This window comes from Bos javanicus, chromosome 8 (assembly GCF_032452875.1).
Source record: "Bos javanicus breed banteng chromosome 8, ARS-OSU_banteng_1.0, whole genome shotgun sequence".
Classification (NCBI taxonomy): domain Eukaryota; kingdom Metazoa; phylum Chordata; class Mammalia; order Artiodactyla; family Bovidae; genus Bos; species Bos javanicus.
In genome coordinates, this window is record NC_083875.1 from 43,113,482 (window position 1) to 43,133,223 (window position 19,742).

The 19,742-nt window shown below is 41.2% G+C and overlaps 1 protein-coding gene across 7 annotated transcripts in view; it reads right to left on the reverse strand.

Annotated features, from left to right (window-relative positions):
* SMARCA2 (SWI/SNF related, matrix associated, actin dependent regulator of chromatin, subfamily a, member 2) overlaps nucleotides 1-19,742 on the reverse strand; it is a 179,781-nt gene that overhangs the window by 150,119 nt on the left and 9,920 nt on the right. For all 7 annotated transcript variants that reach the window (XM_061425431.1, XM_061425428.1, XM_061425433.1 and 4 more), the window contains exons 2-4: nucleotides 16,100-16,360; nucleotides 12,258-12,384; nucleotides 5,465-5,848 (exon numbers count right to left, since the gene is read on the reverse strand). In XM_061425431.1, the coding sequence (XP_061281415.1) occupies nucleotides 5,465-5,848; nucleotides 12,258-12,384; nucleotides 16,100-16,324 (736 nt within the window). In that variant the 5' untranslated portion in view covers nucleotides 16,325-16,360. The remainder of the gene's footprint in view (nucleotides 1-5,464; nucleotides 5,849-12,257; nucleotides 12,385-16,099; nucleotides 16,361-19,742) is intronic.

The window sequence follows — 19,742 nt, forward strand, 5'->3', positions numbered from 1 at the left end:
TAACTCTCAGGGTTGTTAACCATTGGAATAAGTTATGGAGGGACACTTTTGATTATTTTTTTCCCTCAGGGTCTTTAAAACAGGGGAGATTTTTAAAAAAATCTGAGTTGCCTTGAGCCAAAAGAGAGGAGATAGAGATTTCTAACAGTTACTCTAATAGTGTGATTCTACGAATTTCCCTAATAAGCTCAAGAAACTAGTAGAGTTAAATATATTTGAAGACTTGGTATAATAAGCACACGAAATAAAAAATGTAATACATTGAAGCCCTCTAAAAAACCACCACCTTTAATAAAAAGAAAATCTGTGTCCTATTGATAACATCATACTAATTACCCTAAATTCAGTTTTCAGAGTGCTTTTCCTCCTTTCAAAATTTGAATAAGTTATCAATGAAAGCCATAATAGTGCAAGAGTGTACATATTTCACTTACTCTGGATGCTTTCTTCTTTAGCATGATGGCTTGTAAATACCTGTGTAGAGTCATGCCAACTCCTCGAGGTATATTCAAGTCACTATTTTTAAAAACACACAATCAAAGGGAGGTATCCAGAGCATGTCTGATATCTCTGGTTCCAAATCTAGTCATTTTCAGCCTGTGACTTGAAACTAGATCTGATATATACACAGCTGCTGCTGCTGCTGCTGCTAAGTCACTTCAGTCGTGTCCGACTCTGTGCGACCCCATAGACGGCAGCCCACCAGGCTCCCCGTCCCTGGGATTCTCCAGGGAAGAACACTGGAGTGGGTTGCCATTTCCTTCTCCATACACAGCTAGGCTTCTTTAATCCATAAATACAGAGACATTCTTATCTGGTTGAAGGACTCTTAAAGTTAAAACACAGGTAGAGAGAGACCCAAATGTAGACTTAAATATTCAGATATCCAATCTAAAAAGTATTCCAGCTTGCTGTGAACTGAAACAGGTACGTCTAAAGCACCCTGTGTCTTTCTAAAAGAACCGGTAAGTCATACCAATCAGTCGTGGGAGCCTAAGCAAGTTACTTAACCCCTGGTGCCTCAGTCTCCTCATGGGTAGAATGGAGATAATAACAGCACCTCCGCCCTGCAAGGGGGAAGTGAGGATTCAGTGAGACAGCCTGGCTGCTGCATGCTCACCCCTCAGCTCTGGTCATTTTTATTGCCACCAAGGACACCAAAGTAAAGAAGCCTAATATAATCACTCAGCTTTTCAGAAAAACTCTACAGCAAAAGAAAGGTTTTCAAGGAAATTTGGTACTGTATTAGCTAGAAGCTTTGAAAGTACGCTTTTCAAGAGCAAACTTGAAAATGTTTCCACCGTTTAATACAATTCAGCACAGATACTCAGATAAGTCGACCTGCCCTGTGCTTCCTGCTAATTCCTCATCAGAGTCACTTACAGGCAAACTCCTTTCTAATTAAACACTGCAAGTTCATTTACTGCAAACTCCTTTCTAACTAAACACTGCAAGTTCATTTACTGTCCTCCAGCCAACACGTTATACAAAAAATTCTCCTCACAGAGGCGAGGGGACTGAAGGCAGCTGCCTGCCATTAGACACGCCCAGAACACACCTACCTAACCATGAGGGGTTCTGCTTGTCTTTTAGGTGCGTTGAGCTGCCTGAATGGGTTTGTTCTGTATCAACAAAAAGCATCTCTTGACAACCAGCACACTCATGGTCTGCAGAATGATAAAAACTCACATCTTGGTATCTTTAGATGGAAAACAAATTACGTTCTTTAGCTTATCTCCTACTCTCTCACCAATATAAACAATTTAGGCTGAACTGTCTGCGGTACAAAATATGTGTCTTCCTGTCAGTCCTCATGTTAGTAGTCAAGGTAGATATTCGCCCTGACACTCTTGAGGGGTGTCGTCCCATTGCAGCTAAGGGAGGGAAGGAGTCTTTATTAGATGTCTGAATCTAAGAAACAGGTAAATAAACTTCTTAAATTACCTAAGTCTCACATGTACAGAATTTCTGTACAGAATTCCCACTTTACCTTCCGGTACAGAAGGATGTTTATGCAAATGACTATCTGTGCATTAGACAAGGATTTAAGTGGATTCCAGAGGTTGAAAAGATAAATGTAATAATGAGGCTTAAACAAAGCATACTAAGAAATTTTAGATGACAAAAGGAAAAAAAAAAAAGAGAGAGGGGCAAGTAGGAGAGCAACAAGCCCTAAAAAAGATCAGCAATAAAACTCTTGCTTTCTACCATGAAGGCTTCCCTGCCCACTGCAAAAAAAAAAAAAAAAAAAACCCAAAACCTTTTCAGTTCCTGTTTTGAAATCTGCTTTGGTCTCCAAAAAGAAAAATGAATCAGAATTAAAAGAAAAATGATGGATTCGATTTGAGAGGAGCCCACAGCAGGCAAGGACTAGAGTCACTCATCTGTTCAGTGCACACTTCCTCTGGTCAAACTGCAGTTTTCGGGTGGTGGCCCTGGCGGTATTGCTTTTGGTGAATTCTAACTTTGGAATGGGTTTGAGGCAGACCACCCCAGCCAAAAAAGCTCTCTTCGCACATGAATGACACTAGCAAATGGGACGAAAGAAAAATCATAGCTACCACCAGGAAAGTAGACATACTTAAATTGATTTTTTTTTCCCCTGGAATATTGACAGGGGTATTTATAAGCAATTATGCTGCTTTATTATTTTTTTAAAAAAAGGAGAGGGATAAACAATTAATAAAAGTAATATTCTCTTAAATAAAGAAAAACTTCTTTTGGCCTTACTTGAACTTGTCCAAAATGTCATTGCCAAAAAAAAAAAAAAAAACCTCCAAAAAGCCATTTTCAAGGAAGGTAATCATTTCCCTATGAAATCTGAGATTTGGGGGACAAGATTAGAAACGTAACCTCCTCCTGGTGGCAGGAAGGGGTCTGCTCTATTTGAGGAAAGTGTCTTCTTTTCTCCTTTGTCCACAGTCTCTTTGCCTACTCTGGCATATCGGCCCAAGTAGTATCATTTCTAATGAAGCCCAACGGCTGGAAATACAAAAGACACAGACAGTGAGTAATAAAACAAGTTTCCCCCCTAATGCCAGGAGCCTGGCGAGGGAAGATGTAGGCATCAGGTAAAGGAAAACAATAATAATAAAACGGAGCCTTCTCTTCCGGAAATGATCCAGAAAATGCACCCAGGATTGTGTTGGTTAGGACATGGAGGATTTGCTATGTACAAGTATCCAGGTAACTGAAACTCTATCCTCGAAACTTTACTTCATCATCTGGTCTCATTCTTGTGACTTTAGATGAAATGAATCATTTAGCTTTCTGCCTTCTTAAACAATACCCTGGAATCTTTTCCTGCTGTGCCTAGGTCATTGTTAAAAATAACAAACCTCACTGAGGTCCTTGATGAGGGACTACCCTAGGACAAGTTGCAGTACTCGAGAAAGTGTGCCTGTGTGACAAGGTCCCACAGTGGCCTTTTAGGAGGCATAGACTTTGCTCCCTCCTCTTGAGCTACCAACTATCCGACTGTGACCACTAAGCCTCTACTGGGAATTCCTTTAGGTAATAACGCTCCTTGTATACTGAGACGCGGGATATCAGGGTCACCAATGTTGTTGACATTGTGTCTAGAATATGAATGAAAGGCTCTCAGTAAGGAGCTGAGATGCTTTTCCTTCCTACCCACAGGCGTGCAATGCCTGCACTTGGTGCACAGACCTTGGGACAGAGCCTTTCCCTTGTTGTGAGCCTTCTGGTCATGAGGGTGCCAGGGCGGGGCAGAACATGAGGCCCCTGGCATTGAATCCTGAGTCTCCATGCTCCAGATGTGTCCCACGTGCACCGTGCTTATTACTGGGCGTGGAGCACAAGGTTTGCTAGCAGGCCCTCCGGAGGTACAAACCACACATATACACAGACAGACACTTTTGATTCTCTCTGGCGGCGTTCCTAAGAGCAAGAGTTTTTGCAATTTTAAAGCCTCTAGACACAATGAGTGTTCAAACTACCACCTAATGCACAGGTTCCCTGTACAACCTTTACAATCACTAATGTTTGGTCCCATGGGATCCTCCACCTACCAGAGCATTGCAGCCCACACACAGAAGTCTGGAAATGACACGGTACTTGTGTGCTCTTTAGAAAACCATTCCTAAGGCTCCATCTACAATTAACAAGATGAGTTTACCCTTTTAGTAGGCAACTCAGGGTTTCCTCTACCAGGAAAGAAACATCTACAAACTCAGAAGGAAGAACACTAGTAATAAAAAAAAAAAAATTCATCTGAACTCTTTCCCAATGTCTAAGTCCCAAAACCTAAGAAGAAGACCAATAATCCCAAACCAGTAGCAAAGATCAGATGTCAGGGTTGACCCAAATGAGAGGGATCCACTCACAGGAAAGGGCATGAGTGACAAGGAGGCACTCTGGAATTCAAATTTCCTGATTCAAATTCCCTGGAATTCAAAGCTCTAGTAGAACAGAACCATAAACCTTGTGCTTATCCAGTGGCTAACAAAAATCTTCCCAGAGAAAATAACATTTATGGAAGATCATCCTATAGCTTCTTGGAGCTCTGAATTCTCTCAGTGGGATCAAGCAGACCACCAGTCCATTACCAAAGACTATCGCATCTCAGCTCCTTTCAGAACGTCAGCCTCAGCTCTGATGCTGGTGTCTAGAGGAAATAGGCCATGTAGATTCTGTTACTCTATTATGAATAAATGTTACTGATGCCTCTATCATGCAGTATTCCTTACAATAATAATTTAAAAAATAATCCCGCCTGAGAAAGTTACTTTATACTCTCATGCTAGAAAAGATTCTGTGTCCTCTGAGAAACTGGTCAGCAACTTCCTTCTGAGTGGCGAGGACCAGGCACCTGACGCTATCCCCTTTCCTGACCACCATGCAGCTCCAGTCACCTTGGAAGCACAGATGCAGCCTTCACAAGAGCTCCTGGGCCCCCACCCCCATGGCTGATCTCCCAACTTTGATTTCTACTTCCCTCTGTTTCTGAATTTTCTACTTGATAATTTCTTTACCATGGGTATGCTTTCTTGCAAGCCTCCTCAAAGGTATTTTCACAACCAAAAGGATAGAAATAAATAAATCAACAGACACAAAATAGCTAAAGGAGAGGAGATTCAAGACGTGCCTGCTGGCAATGGAACACACCAGGTGCAGGGGTTGCTAACCTGGCAGGGGGTGGGGTGGATGGGCTTCCCACAAACCTTGAAGCCCTTAAAAGGGAATGCAAAGTCACAGGGGACTGTGCTTTTTGCTTAGAGCCACAGCTCTCACCAGAGTCTCTGAAGGTTTAAGAAGCATCCCTCTAGGACCCACGGCTGAGGAGACCAAGAATCGTAGCCAACTAAGCAAAGCAGACAAGGGAGCCAGCGAGGTGCGGAAGAAGGTGGCCCTGGGCTGACAGCAGCCCAGCGCTTCTGTGTGCTTAGCCATCCTTCTCTGAGCTGGACCCTCGCATTATTCACTGGGTTGCATATTAACCTACCAGATGGTCTGTTGTAGTTAACAAGGGCCTGCTGCTGCGGCTGTGGCTGCTGTGGCTGAGGCTGGGGTTGGGGCTGTGGCGGCGGCTGTTGCTGCATGCCAGGCAACGTCCTTTTCCCCTGGACTGCAAGCTGCAGTGTTTCAGGGAGGGGCTGGCCCCGGGCCAGCATCTTGTAAGCTAAAATCTGGGCTCGGAGCTGATGCAGCTGGACGGGACTGAAAGGAGAGGGACCCCTGTTGGGTTGGTTCATCGCCTGAGGGTCGCCTGGGATGAGGGGTCCTGGCTGGCTCGGTGGCATCTGTGGTGGGGTCGGGCCGCCTCCTGATATAGGGCTGGACACGTGCTCTGGGGCTCCCAGCGGAGACGGGTGCGGCGACATGTAACCTGGAATAAAACACAAGGGGAGAGGTCACAGGCTGCCCCCCACGACCCTGAAAGAGAAACATTCCTGGAGATCCTGACGATTTTCCACAACAGCATTGACTGATAGAAATTTAAAGCATATGTAACTTAATAAGTATGGGATTATATATAATTTAAAATTTATGTATATCAAATATATATATATATAATTTAAAGAAACAGACAAAATAGTAATAATGTATAATTTAAACCAACATACCCCTAATATTATCATTTCAAAGAATAAAAAATATTAGAGATTTTACATTTTTGTTTCCGTATTAAGTTACTGTACATCTCCAATGGGACTGGTCACATTTCAAGTAGTGGATAGCCCGATGTGTCCGGGAGGCTTCCCTGAATCTGCCTGCAATATAGGAGGCCCCGGTTCAATTGCTGGGTCAGGAAGATCTGCTGGAGAAGGGATAGGCTACCCATTCCAGTATTCTTGGGCTTCCTTGTGGCTCAGCTGGTAAAGAATCCGCCTGCAATGCGGGAGACCTGGATTGGGAAGATCCCCTGGAGAACAGAAAGGCTACCCAATCCAGTATTCTGGCCTGGAGAATTCCATGGACTGTATAGGCCATGGGGTCGCAAAGAGTCAGACACGACTGAGTGACTTTCACTTTCACGTGTCCTAGATGGTGAACTAGTAGGGGCTGTTGTACACCTAGAGGAAGGGCACAGGGGACAGTATTAGACATTAAAAGGAGCTCCAACCTAGAGACCAGAACCTGAAGCTGTCTGCTGTATTGCAGTGCAGAATGAGGACTCTCTTATAGGGATATTATTTGGTTTATTATTATGTACTTTATGAATAATTTGCTATTGAGGGCCTCCAATGGTTGCAGGCACTAAGCAAGGCACTGTACACGCTATTTTAGCCGAGTTTTCCCTGGAAACAAAGCCTGATGGAAAGACTGAGTGCAGCTGATTTATCTGAAAGGTGCAGGGACACTGACGGGAGTGTGGAAAGGTAAAATGAGGAAGGGATGGAAGCCAACAAGGAGTGTATGGTTAAGGCAGTTGCTGTAGTGCATGCCTGAAGATTAATCTCATGCACAAAAGCTCTGGGATAAAGTACGTAACTTGCCTCCCTATTATACCAGGGAAGGAGCTGGGGTATTTATATTCCATCACTGGTCGCTGGTTATGACTCTAGGGATCATTAGTTCCCAGGGACTTTGCCGAGTGTGTGTGTGTGTGTGTGTGTGTGTGTGTATGTAAGGTGGATGCCAATAAACCAAAAGCAAGATGGTGGTCTGGCCAGTAGATATAAGGATGATGGGAGCACAGAAATGGTACGAAGAGTTAGAGGGATGTGAGCAGAATGGAGCATACATTTTTTTCTACAATCCTCACAACACTCCCAGAAGATATGTGCTGTCACCTCATTTTTTAAAATGAGGAGAGTAAGCACGTTACACCATGTCACAATTAGATCTTGGTAACCAAGATTCACCTGATTCCAAGGCATATGTTCTTTCCATGGTCTAATATTAATTTTGTTGTATTAATATAAAAATAAGTTAAAGGCTTGAAAGCTTCCAAAATCTTCTAGAACCATTTATGTGCTCAAGCTAAGTCACTTCAGGTGTGTCCAACTCTTTGTGACTCCATGGACTGGGGCCCGCCAGGTTCCTCTGTCCATGGGATTTTCCCAGCAAGAATACTGGAGTGGGTTGCCATGTCCTCCTCCAGGGGATCTTCCCAACCCAGGGATCAAACCTATGTCTCTTACATCTCCTGCATTGGCAGATGGGTCCTTTACCACTAGTGCCACCTGGGAAGCCCAGAACCGTTTACAATGTAATATAAAAATGAGAGTAATCTGTTTGGGTGATGAAGAGACTTAAATGGAAAACTTAAGAATACTTAAGAAAGAAAAGTCAAAATGCAACAAAATGTTCAAGAAACTTATTTCAAAAGATGAACTGTAGAGTCTGGCCAAAGAATCCCTAGAAAAATATAGGACTGCACATTGCTGAAGGGAGATCCAAGAGGAAGGAGAGGACAGAGTGGTTTGCTGTACCCCAAAACATTGTCTTCCGTCCAACTGAGGGCTAACTCATCAACTCAAAGGCATTCTAAGACACAATGTAATATTAAATTAAAGGTCTTTGCCATTAATAAATCCACCTGCATCACAATTATTTTAAAGGTCATCACATAGGTGTTTATTAGGCATCTGCCATGTGTTTCAACACTTAATCAAGTTTGAGCTGAAGCTGCTCTCTGTATCTATGTGGAATTACAGAGGCTCAGGAATATCTGACCCATGCTGCCTGGGGACTCAACATCATCATTTGAAAGACTAGAGAAAATAAAGGATACAGTTCCTTTTATCTCAAATTGCCATTTGGAGAGGGAAACAAATTTAGCCTGATCCCCTAAGACAAGAGTAGGTTTTGTTCTATCAATTGGTGAGATGTAGAACTCCATTCAGAGTAATCCTGCCCTGAAGAGAAATGGAAAAACTGCTAACTCTCATTCCCGAAATCCCTACTCTATAATCGAGCACAAAAATCATGCAGGCATTAGGGTTGATCATAGAAGTTCGCCTAAGAAAATGCCCCTGCAATCAGCCTGCAAGACGAGCCGAAATTCAAATCCCAGGATGTTATTTATAACAATAAACGTTTTTAAACAGTATCAATAACATACACTTAACTTCATCATTAACGTTTTTCCTTCTTAATGAGGTTAAAATTCAACTCCAAATTGTAATGCTGGTGCAAAATGGTAGTTTGTTCATTATGAAAGCACCTCCCTACCACCCTTCTGCCAACCCTGCATCCATCACTGGAGGGAAAACTTCCTACTATAGCTACTGACATTTCATGGGAGAAGGGATACAACCAGGTGTTAAAATGGGTCACGCCTCCTGCCTTCTGGACTGTCCTCTTTCCTAAGGTCGGCACCAAGTATAGCTTACCCGTGATAAATCACACGATGCCTAATACAACTGACCAAAACATTAGACAGTCTAATCTAAGTGTCATTGCATAACACTGCTCATCAGATCGCTCTTTTCAACTCTGACTCCTGGCATGGCAAAATTATAAAGAAGAGACACTTAGTTGCACTAAGTACAATAATTCATTTTACCTCAAATTTGTTAAGAAAGAAACTAAGAGTGAAATAAAAATCATCTTCCAGAATTAATCAATACAACAAAATCTTCCCTCAAATGTGGTAAGAAAAAAACTGGGGGGTGGGAAAAATTGTTTCCTAGAATTTACAGGACATGCTAATAAAATCATTCTACCACAGTATGACATTAAAAATGTGACCGTGTTTCAGTTAAAGAGAGAGAGATTTCTTTTTATTTTTTGACATGACTAGCATTCCATAAAACTTCAGGAAAAATCAGAAAAAAATCTAAATGATAAAACAAAATAACATATTTGCATAATTATCTCTGGTTGAGAAAATGGTGAAGAAATTGCCTGAGAGTAAATATACCTTTGTCTGTAGGATGACAGTGTTGATGCAGAATCTGCTCTTTTTGAAATCTGGTTTAATTTGCTCATTTAAAAGTCGTCAAAAAATGGCAGTTTTCCTTCCCTCAGCTTCAAGGGCATTATCTCCCCAGTTTCATCTTTTTGCAGAGAGAGAGGCAATCAGCCACTCTCCTTTTAATAAACTTGAGTTTTCAAATGCCAATTTTACACAAGTTTTCTCTTTATACACACACACACAAAACATTATACTTTTCTTTGAAGGCTTTCTCTATCCAGTGGACTAAAAATAAACAATGTTATCATCGGGACCATAAGGTACACAATTTAGTATTTATTGAAGGAAATGGTTTTGCTTCTCAACCAATACCTTAAAATAACCTAATAGGTTGCTAGGTAGTTAAAGCTGGCAGTTTTCTGATCAATACCACACCTCTCTGGACCTGTGTGTTTATAAACGGCTTCCTACAATGGAGTTTTTAAAGATATATGCTATTATGGAGTCTAAATTCTTTTTAGCTCATTATATAGAATAAGACTGCATTATACCAATACTACCTTATTCAAAAGCATATTTTAAATAACGAATTCCCCAGCTTATAAGGCACTTTACTCTTCTAGAGAAAAATATTACATTCTAATTCCAATTCCATTTAATTTAATGCAGACTTCTGCATTTCAAAGTAATTATAACTTATTGAAATTATATAAAAATTAAGATCTATTTAAAAGTGTTTTTTGAATACATAAAGTTCACTTCTCTAACTGAAAAAAATTTACTAAATATCCAGTTATGTGCTAGACATTGTGCCAAGTGTTGGAAATTCCAAGAAATATCATCATTCTAGAAGTCCAAGAAAGGAACCAAGCAATGAAAGAAATTTTAAGATACATAAAAATAAAGAGCCTCACTTATGATTCATGTATTTCAAGTGTTTTCCTTTGGCGTTGTCCCAGGGCCCCACTATTAGAAGTACTGCAAAGCCAGGAGCAGACAGAGCCAGCATCTGGCTTTGAGAATCACTGAATATAACTCATCTATACCTCCCAGGTATTAAAAATGAGATCTACATTAGCTCTGTGAAGGCACTTGGCTCTTCAGAATTTAAATGATAAACCTGAAAGTATTGTCTTAATTCATTCTAACCCCTGAATGGCTCAATTTTTTTCTTCTGTACCTGAAAAAGTCCCAATTATTCAGTCTGCTTTTCTAACATGGTCAAGATTTTACGAGTCATTTGTCACACTTACATCTGTCTACCATCAAATTTCAGATCAGAGTCTAGGATCTTCAAAAACCTGCTGGAATATTAGTGAAGATGTACTCCTATGTCTCCATGAGTTGCTTATATATATATATATATATATATATATATATATATGTATATATTTAAGAGCAAATACAGGGAGATCTCTGGCAGTCCAGTGGTTAAGACTTCACCTTGATTGTAGGGTTTTGATTTTTTGTCAGGGAGCTAAGATCCCATACGCCTCATGGCCGAAACACCAAAAACATAAAACAGAAGAATACTGTAACATCTTCAATAAAGACTTTAAAAATGGTCCACGTGAAAAAAAAAAAAAAAGTGAACGTGTCTCTCCACCTGGACAGTCAAAAATCTTCCTTCAGGTGGATGGACATCTGATCAAGGATGGAGGAAAAAACTCATATACATTAAATTACAAAAATGTATATACAACAACACATAAAGCATACCCTTTGAATTAGAATATCAACACATTAGGTTAATTAGTGTTGGATTAATCACGCCTCTGACATGCTAAAATGCCCATATAGTGATTCTGAAAAGAGGTTACATTGTATCTTTGGATATACTTTCCACTATCTTCAATATGCCCTCAACAATGAGAGGGAAAAGCACCCAGGAGAAGAGAAAGCTGCCATATATTGATTTGGCCATTACTGTGGGTGGAACTGTGGGTGGAACCCTGTCCTCTATGAAGCTATATTGAAGACATACCCTCTAGTGCCTGTGACTGTGACCCTATTTGGAAATAGGATCTTTGCAGATGTAATTGAGTTAAGATGAGGTCATACTGGATCAGGGTAGATTCTGATCCAGTGACTGGTGTCCACATAGAAAGAGCGAAGTCTGGACACACAAACAAACATGGAGGTTAAATGTCATGTGGAAAACAAGACAGAGACTGGAATGACAGATCTACAAGCCAAGGAATGTCAAAATAGTGCTGGTGATCACCACAAGCTAGGAAGAGGCAAAGAAGGATTCTTCCCTAAAGACTTCAGAGCGACCACAGCCCTGCTCATATCCTGATTTCGGACTTCTGGCCTCTAGAACGTTGAGAGAATACGTTTCTATTGTTTTAAGCCAACTGGCTTGTGGCAATTTGTTACGTAGCCCTAAGAGACTAAGATAGCCATTCACCAGTGATGACAGGTTATTCCACTGCCAGAAAAAGTCACCTTATGAAGGAGGAGTGTACAATTCAAGGGACACGGGTGGCTCATCCTGCTATCACCCATCCGTGCTGCTGTGGGGAGGCAGACCTGGGTCCTCCTTTTGGACTTGTCACTTACTGGATATGCAAACTTATAGAAGCAAAGTAAATTTTCTGAGCTTTAGCTTCTCCACCTATAAAACTGGAGTGATATAATGCATCTTACAAGATCAAGGCAAAGATTCTGCATAAAGTACACAGTGTACTTTGCAGAGTGCTTGAACACATGGTGGCCAGTCAAACTACTAGGATTTTGTAAAGAAAATTGCCCATATCAAACATAAAGTTGTGTTGGTGGTGGGTAAGGGGAGATTTCTACAGGGAAAAGAAACCTGCCAGACCCCATCCTTAGACAAGTTCTGTTCTTTGCAAGTCATAATTAAAATAACAATAGGAAAGATGAAAGACTATGATATGGAGCCCAGAGCAGGTATGTAGCAGACACAAACCTTGGCTGTGCTGATCCATCGGACTCTGAGGAGGGCCCATTCCTGGGTGAGGTGGTCGCATAGCAGTGCCTTTCATGGATCCACAATGGATATCTTCAACCCCCTTGTCGTGCATACCATCCATGGGCTGAAACATTAATAGGACATCAGTTAGGCACCTCTTTAAGGCACAATATTTCTATCCGGTGCTTTAAGAGCCCATCCTATAAAGTCTTCAAAATTGTGGCCCAATCATCTATTAACCACATGATAGCCATATAATTTTACATTTATATTACATATATTACTATATACTACATAGATTTCATAGATGGGGGACAAAAAAATAAATAAAAAAGACTACACCAATAGGATCAGCAAAACTACCTGTTAAGTCAAAAGTTAAGGCTTTAAACAGTGGAAAGGTTTTTGGTTATGTCAAAACCTGCAAATAAAGATGAAGTCCTGTTGACAAGGCAGACAAATATAAGCTATTCTTCTACACCCTTTTAAGTAAGTCCTGAAACCTGCTGTATGTTGAAGTGAGTCCAAAGTCAGAATGGAGGAAGAAAAACTCTTTGAAATGTCTGTGATGATCTATTTTTTGGGTAATTTTTTTTTTCATCAGAGGGGAAGGAACCTATGGAAAGTTTAAAAGTTGAAACCAGAAAGTTCCATGGCAGTTGGGAAAAGAAAAACAGACAGGGTAGAGCAGTGAATGGGGTAAGTACCGAAAGGGAAAGAGGCTGAAGTAGATGAAGCTGGACTACAGACGGAGGAAGAAAGGAAAAGGGCGAAAGGCAGAGTTTGGAAAAGAAGAACACAGGGGCTAGAAAGGGGGCTTGAGGCCTTGTACACAACAGACCCACAAGAAACAGCCACTGAATGGACACTAATCCAATCCAGAATTGGGCAACGGAGCACGTGCTGGGGAAAGGAAAAGTCTATTCCTCCTCAAACTGGAATAGCAATTTTCAAAACAGCCTGAAAGGAATATTTCCAGGAGTTTATAGAAACCAAATGACTTTGAGCAAGAAAGTATGAGTGTTTGCAGTTTTGGAGAAAGGAAAGTTAATTTCTGCAGAGTCAAAAGCACACACTTGAAAAGAGGAGAAATTTACCATAAAGAGGATGTTCAGAAGAAAAATGGGAAGAATTTGGTATAAAGAGTGTCTCTCAGTCTGTTAAACAGTAATAATAGAGAGGAAATCAAAGCAAAGCAGCAGATGTATTTAGGCCACTTGTTTATTTATTTCCAGCAATGTTGAAAAGCAAAAAGCTGAAGCTCAGAGGGAGACGGAGGAGAAAAGACAAGGAATAAAGCTGCCTATAAAAAGATTTTCAGAAAGTGAAGCATCTGGTCAGCAGGTGTGAACTCCAGGCACGTCACCATGTCCTCACCCAGGGAATTATCTGAGGGTCTGCGGGCCGAAGAAAAGCAGGATGAGAAAATGCAAAACTTGCAGAACGAGAACAAAACAGAAAAAGAGCATCGATGGGGGTAGAAAAGAGGAGAAAACGTGACAAAGATGCTAGAGAACAAAACAGAAGGGATCAGAAGATATAATTACAAATAAAAACAATTAAGAACATAACAATGACCTAACACTTATGAGTATGTTTAACTTTTCAATGCTTAAATAATAATAAAGGTGAGCTAAATATTTCCTTCAAATTTTATCTTTCATTTCAAAGGTGAAAGCATCCTAAACCCTCCCAAAATTATTTCACCTACCTGTACTAAGGATTGCAATTGACAGATCCAGTCTATAGTATAATCCCCCAATTAATACAATATGAACACAAGACAATGTAATGACTTTGATATGTCTATATATTCAATATGTCTCCTAATAAATATGATATGGAAAATAAGCATTTATTTACATACCTGACAAGCTAAAAACCTGTATTTAAAAGAAATCAAAAAAGCAGGGAGAGATATTGGAGATATTATAGGGCTATCCATGATATAGTTAAATGAAAAAGAAGTCTCAAAGTAATTAACAATGATGATATGATTTGATTATGGTAAAAGAAAAAAAAATTAAATATATCACCTGAATATGCAAATCTATGCTTAGATGGTATTTTTATTGAAGCTGAAGAAAAGTAAGGCGCAAAAAGCGTATATACAGTGCTCACTTCAGCAGCACATATACTAGAATTGGAATGATACAAAGATTAGCATGGCACACAAATTCATAAAGTGTTCCATATTTTTTACAAAAAGAAACGCATTTGAGTCAGTTCTAACAAGGTGGATGAACCTGGAGCCTATTATACAGAGTGAAGTTAAGTCAGAAAGAAAAAGACAAATACTGTATATTAACACACACACATGGAATCTAGAAAGATGCGACTGACAATCCTATGTGCAGAGCGGAGACACAGATGTAAAAAACAGACATTTGGACTCAGCGAGAGAAGGCAAGGGTGGGATGATTTGAGGGGATACCATTAAAATGTGTACATTACCATATATAAAATAGATGACCAGTGCAAGTTTGGTGCATGAAGCAGGACACCCAAAACCAGTGCTCTGGGACAACCCAGAGGGCCAGGGTGGGGAGGGAGGCAGAAGGCGGGTTCCAGAGGGGGGATACACACGTATACCCGTAGCTGACTCATGTTGATGTATGGCAAAAACCATCACAATATTGTAATTATTTTCCAATTAAAATTAATTAATTAATTTAAAAATACATCATACAGTCTTAGTTAAAATTTAAGGAAAAAAAGTATGTACAATAAGCTATTACCTGGGGTGAACCACTTATTTAGATCAGTATGGTTTTACTTTTCAAAATAAGCATGTATTAATTTTTTTATTTGAAAACCATCAAATAACAAACATTTGTGAAAAATGGATCTTCCCTTCCCGGGCTGCAACACCTTACTTTAAAACTGACCTCCAGTTCTACCAATTAAAGAAAAGACTTGTACTTTTTTGCAGTAACCTTTCTGTTTCAAACCAGTGTCTTCCACGATTCACCTATTTAACATCAAGAAGCATCCTCACTACCTTATCTACTTGTGATATCATCCAAAAAAGATGTAAAAGGGCCGCATCTCATCAGGCCTAACCTTCAGGTAACACACAATGGCTACTCCTACCCTTCAACACAAATCGCAACAGAAGATTTTGTTCGCTTTCTCAAAAGGCCATTCTCTCCTTTTCACTTCTCCTACAAAACCATAATACCAAAGTCATACCGTTATGATCATCCCCACAGCAACAATCTGAATCTCACAAATGGCAGATTATTACAACCTTAATAACAACTGGGCCTGGACTCCACAAAATCAGAGCCCTCTTCCAAAACCAGAAGAAAGCCACTTCACAGGCAGACAGCAAAGTGCATTTTCAAGGATTCCCTAGAAACTGTTTTATTTCTGTCAAGGCTTTTTTGAAAATATTCTTTAAGAAAAGACTCACTTTCCCTTTTCCTCCTTGGGACCTATGGGATCTTTTCAGGGAAGAATAATTTTCAGTATGTTACTCATAGATGGTATAAGTTACTTAACAGACGTAGTTGGGGGGGAAAAGTAAAACTTAACTCCTACTTCTTCACCAAGTCAAAACACTTGCAACCCCCAATCCACAGAATCTGTCAAAGCTGCATATTATAGCTAACACTTTTTTAAAAGCCAAGATCAAATCTTCCTGACTGGTGTAACATCTATAACCATAAAAGAGCCTAAGAATGTATGTTTTTAATAAGGAACAAGATAAGAAGAAAACCTAGCTGATTCTCTTGTTAACCACAGTAGAAAAAAAGCGGGCAGGGGGGTGTTGGTTATCAGGGATTATTAGCCATCCATGACTCAGAAGACAAGACTGGGAAGGGGAACGAACTCACCTTGTGCATCTGATGCATGCCCTCCTGAGGGAAGTCAGCAGACCCCATCGACGGCATAGGGTGTGAGACACTAGGAGGCCCCGGACTTGGCCCCATCATACTGTGGACGGAACCGGGGGATGGTCCGGGTCCCGGACTGGGCCCAAGAATGGGTCCAGGAGAGGGTCCCGGCCCTGGCGAAGGCCCCGGGTGGGGCATCGCGCCAGGGTCTGTGGGTGTGGACATCTACTTCTCCTGTCTCTGCCAGTCGGTACAGTGATACTGAGTTGGAAAGAAGAAAAGAGAAAGGGATATTTTAAACATGATATTAAGATCAGAATAAAACCGTTGTTAGTATTTGGTGGTGCCATTTCTGTAACAAACATCAAACAGAACTCCCCTGTCTGGTCCAGATGCTTCAGAGGGCATGATATCCATATCCATATCCATCTGCCCTCCTCTTTATGAAGACCACTTGTTTAAAAGAAAAAAACAACTCTAAATGATTCTCCAGAAAGATATAAATCATCTAAGATGCAAAAAAAAAAAAAAAAAGACTCACTGGAGAAACTAAAATTTAACACATAAGCAGAATTATAAACAAGCTTGAAATTTATTACTGAAGTCAACAGATGCTCTCCATTACTTGGGCACCTTACAAGTCATTAACCACCACCCCCTCCCCCCGCAAAGCCGTTAAAATATAAAATTCCTAAAGACGTACCCAACCAAGAACCACTTGCATAAGTCAATGGGCATTCAAACTTCTCAGAGAATTCTAGATAGTCAAAAGGGGGGAAAAGTACAATTCCATAAATTGAGAATGAAAGGGAATTGCCAATCATGGGAAAAGCAGAGGTTATGGGAGTTGGACAAATATGGCTTCAAATATCCACGTATACAATTACGCAGGGAGACTAAAATGCAATAGTACACGTAAAACCACAGCTCTGCGTCTGGCACAACAAGCAGTTACTCTTCCTGAGCATTACTCCCCACCCCAGCCACCTCCACTGCAGCAGAAATGAACAGGAGGGACAGGCTAAGATGTGGTCCTCCCACCAGTTAATGGATACAAGATCACATGTACAGTTGAGGCCAGAGATTCATCCCAGCCCTCTGTGGGGTCCAAGAGTCACAAGAGAAGTCATCTACGACTCCTCGATTTCCACATGTTGATGGGGTGTGGAAATTTCGGTTCTCCAGCAAAGCAATATACCATCTCCTATGCGCCAAGATTTCCTGGCATCCCCAGTGGGGAACTGCCTCATGGGGTGGGTATGACTGACTCTTGGATATAAGCCAAAATGACTAAATAAGCTGTTTTCTGAATTCTGATGTCTCCATGATCCAGAATGACCCCAGGACAGTCATGATGACTTATTATGTCACCTGGGGCACACACCTGTATGCACAAAATTCTGATGCCGAACTCACAAAATCCTAAATGGATTTGTGTGTCCACTGACAAGTAGCAGGGTTGAAATTAGACCATAGGGGCTTGGTCACCCACAGCAGGGCTCTGTCCATAGAGAAACGACAGGTTAGAGGGAAAACTAACACACACACACACACACATTACTTCCATTCTTAGCTAACTACCGTCACCTCTCGAGGAATCTCTAGAATGTGAGGGCCATGAGGGCAAGGACTTGCTCTTCCTTGCTCCTGTTTCCCCAGCACATTCAACCAGCGTGGAGTAAAAAAAACAAAAAACAAAACAAAACTGAATGAACTGTAGACAAAATTGCATGGAAAAACTATTAATAGAGTCAATTATTAAAAAATAAAAAATTAGGAGAGCAATCAGTGCTCAAGGTATGCTCAAACAAAGAAATCTTAACAGCGGAGGCAAGGATCTGGGCCAATCTGATAAATGAATTAGGGCTAAAACAGGAAGCGATGAAAGGCTGCTTTGGAATGATTTCGAGCAAGGGATCACTCAAACTGTTTTGCTGATACAAGAGGGGACTAAGAGAACCCAGTTCAAGTGGTTTCTAAAACAACAGGGAAGCCTGGATGGTGAATTATAGCCTTGAATTCACTAGAGAGCCAAATGTTATTATTTTTTCTTTGTGATTAACAAAGCAGGCAGAAGTAACCTTTTTTTTTTGGCATTCCACCCCCTCACATACACACACACACGTACACACACACACACACGTTCAGTCAGCATTTTAAATTTAGGAAGCTGACGTCAATTCAGGGGTACTCCAAGTTTAAATGTTCTTTCATGTATATCAGCAAACTAATAAACCCCTTTATTTTTTAGTGAATAAAAGGAAATTGCTTACTTCCTGTTATGGTTTACCTTGAAACTGGCTTTAGTGGCTATGATGGTAAGATACCACAAGTTTGAACAATGAATATACAAATGCTGTCAGCCTGGTAGTTCCATTTTTCATGTTTTATATTTTAATATCTAATGATTTTCTGCATATATAATGATTTTCACCTGGGAATCTCATAGAAGGTTGTAATGAATGGTATACAGTCCCATAAAAACGCTCCTCATTTTTTGTTATAGGAAACTACCAAAAACTTCTTAGGGGAAAACACAGGAGACGGGAAGTAGGAAAGTATGGGCATATAGAGGAATGTTAACATGTTGCATGGGAAACTTTTTCTTAAGTCGAGAATCTTTAGAAGCATGCCCTTAATGCATGTGTCCATGAAATAGCATAGATGAGCACACACACAAGAAGTTAGCTCAGAGGAACAGCATAGTCTAACGAATGAGCAACGTGCCTCATGCCGCCCAGCTAAGGGATCTGGACTACTGCGCAACTTGACTGTGACTCTCTGGCTTCTGACTGGGACCCCAGAGACTTTGGGTTCCTGTTTGCCAATCTCAGGGCCACTACCAACCCTCAGGGTCCCGGGCAAAGCGCCTTTCTTCTGGGGCTTCTCAGTTTCCTCGGAGCTTGGAATTGGAGCATCTTAAGGCTCCCTGCATCTGCCAATCCATGACTTGCAGCATCTCCTGATCCCTCCAATCTTGTGTGTGGGGGCACTCATCAGTGACCCTCCCAGCAGGACCTGGGATGCGTGCTGTCTCACCATCCCCCAAAGATGCATCCAAAGAAGAGCACCTTTCAGAGATGAGGGTGCCGTCCTGGCCTCCTTTTCCTTCCTCGTCGTTTCTGATGGCAACTTCATTGTACAGCTCCAAGACCTAATCAGACTTTCTCATAGCGTAAAACAACTTGGGGGTGTAGATTACAAAGAGGGGCGAGTCTTGAGCAGAGGTGCAGGTCATGACTAAGTCCCCGTGGTTAAGGTTGAAAGTCCAGGACTGGTCAAGCCATCTTCTCCCTCACCCGTCCTCCTGCCCCCTCTGCCCAGCAATCCAAAGCCTTTTCTTCTTTCTTCCAAGCACTGATGAAGTGAGGTAGATGGGGTGGTGATGGTGGGGTTGGGGGCAGATGGATGGGGGAGAGGCTACAGCTCTGGTCACCTTGATGGGGCAGGAGCTCTTGGTCTCTCCACAAAGTTAACACTCAAAATCTATTTTTATCTGGTGTTGGAGGGGCAGGGGGTGAGTTTTACACAGTCACCAAAAAGAACGACCTGTTCCACAATTACGTGGCCAACATAATGAAGATGTGTGTGTGTGAGGAGGTAAAACAGACAGGGCCGAACACTGAACACTGGCATTGCCAGC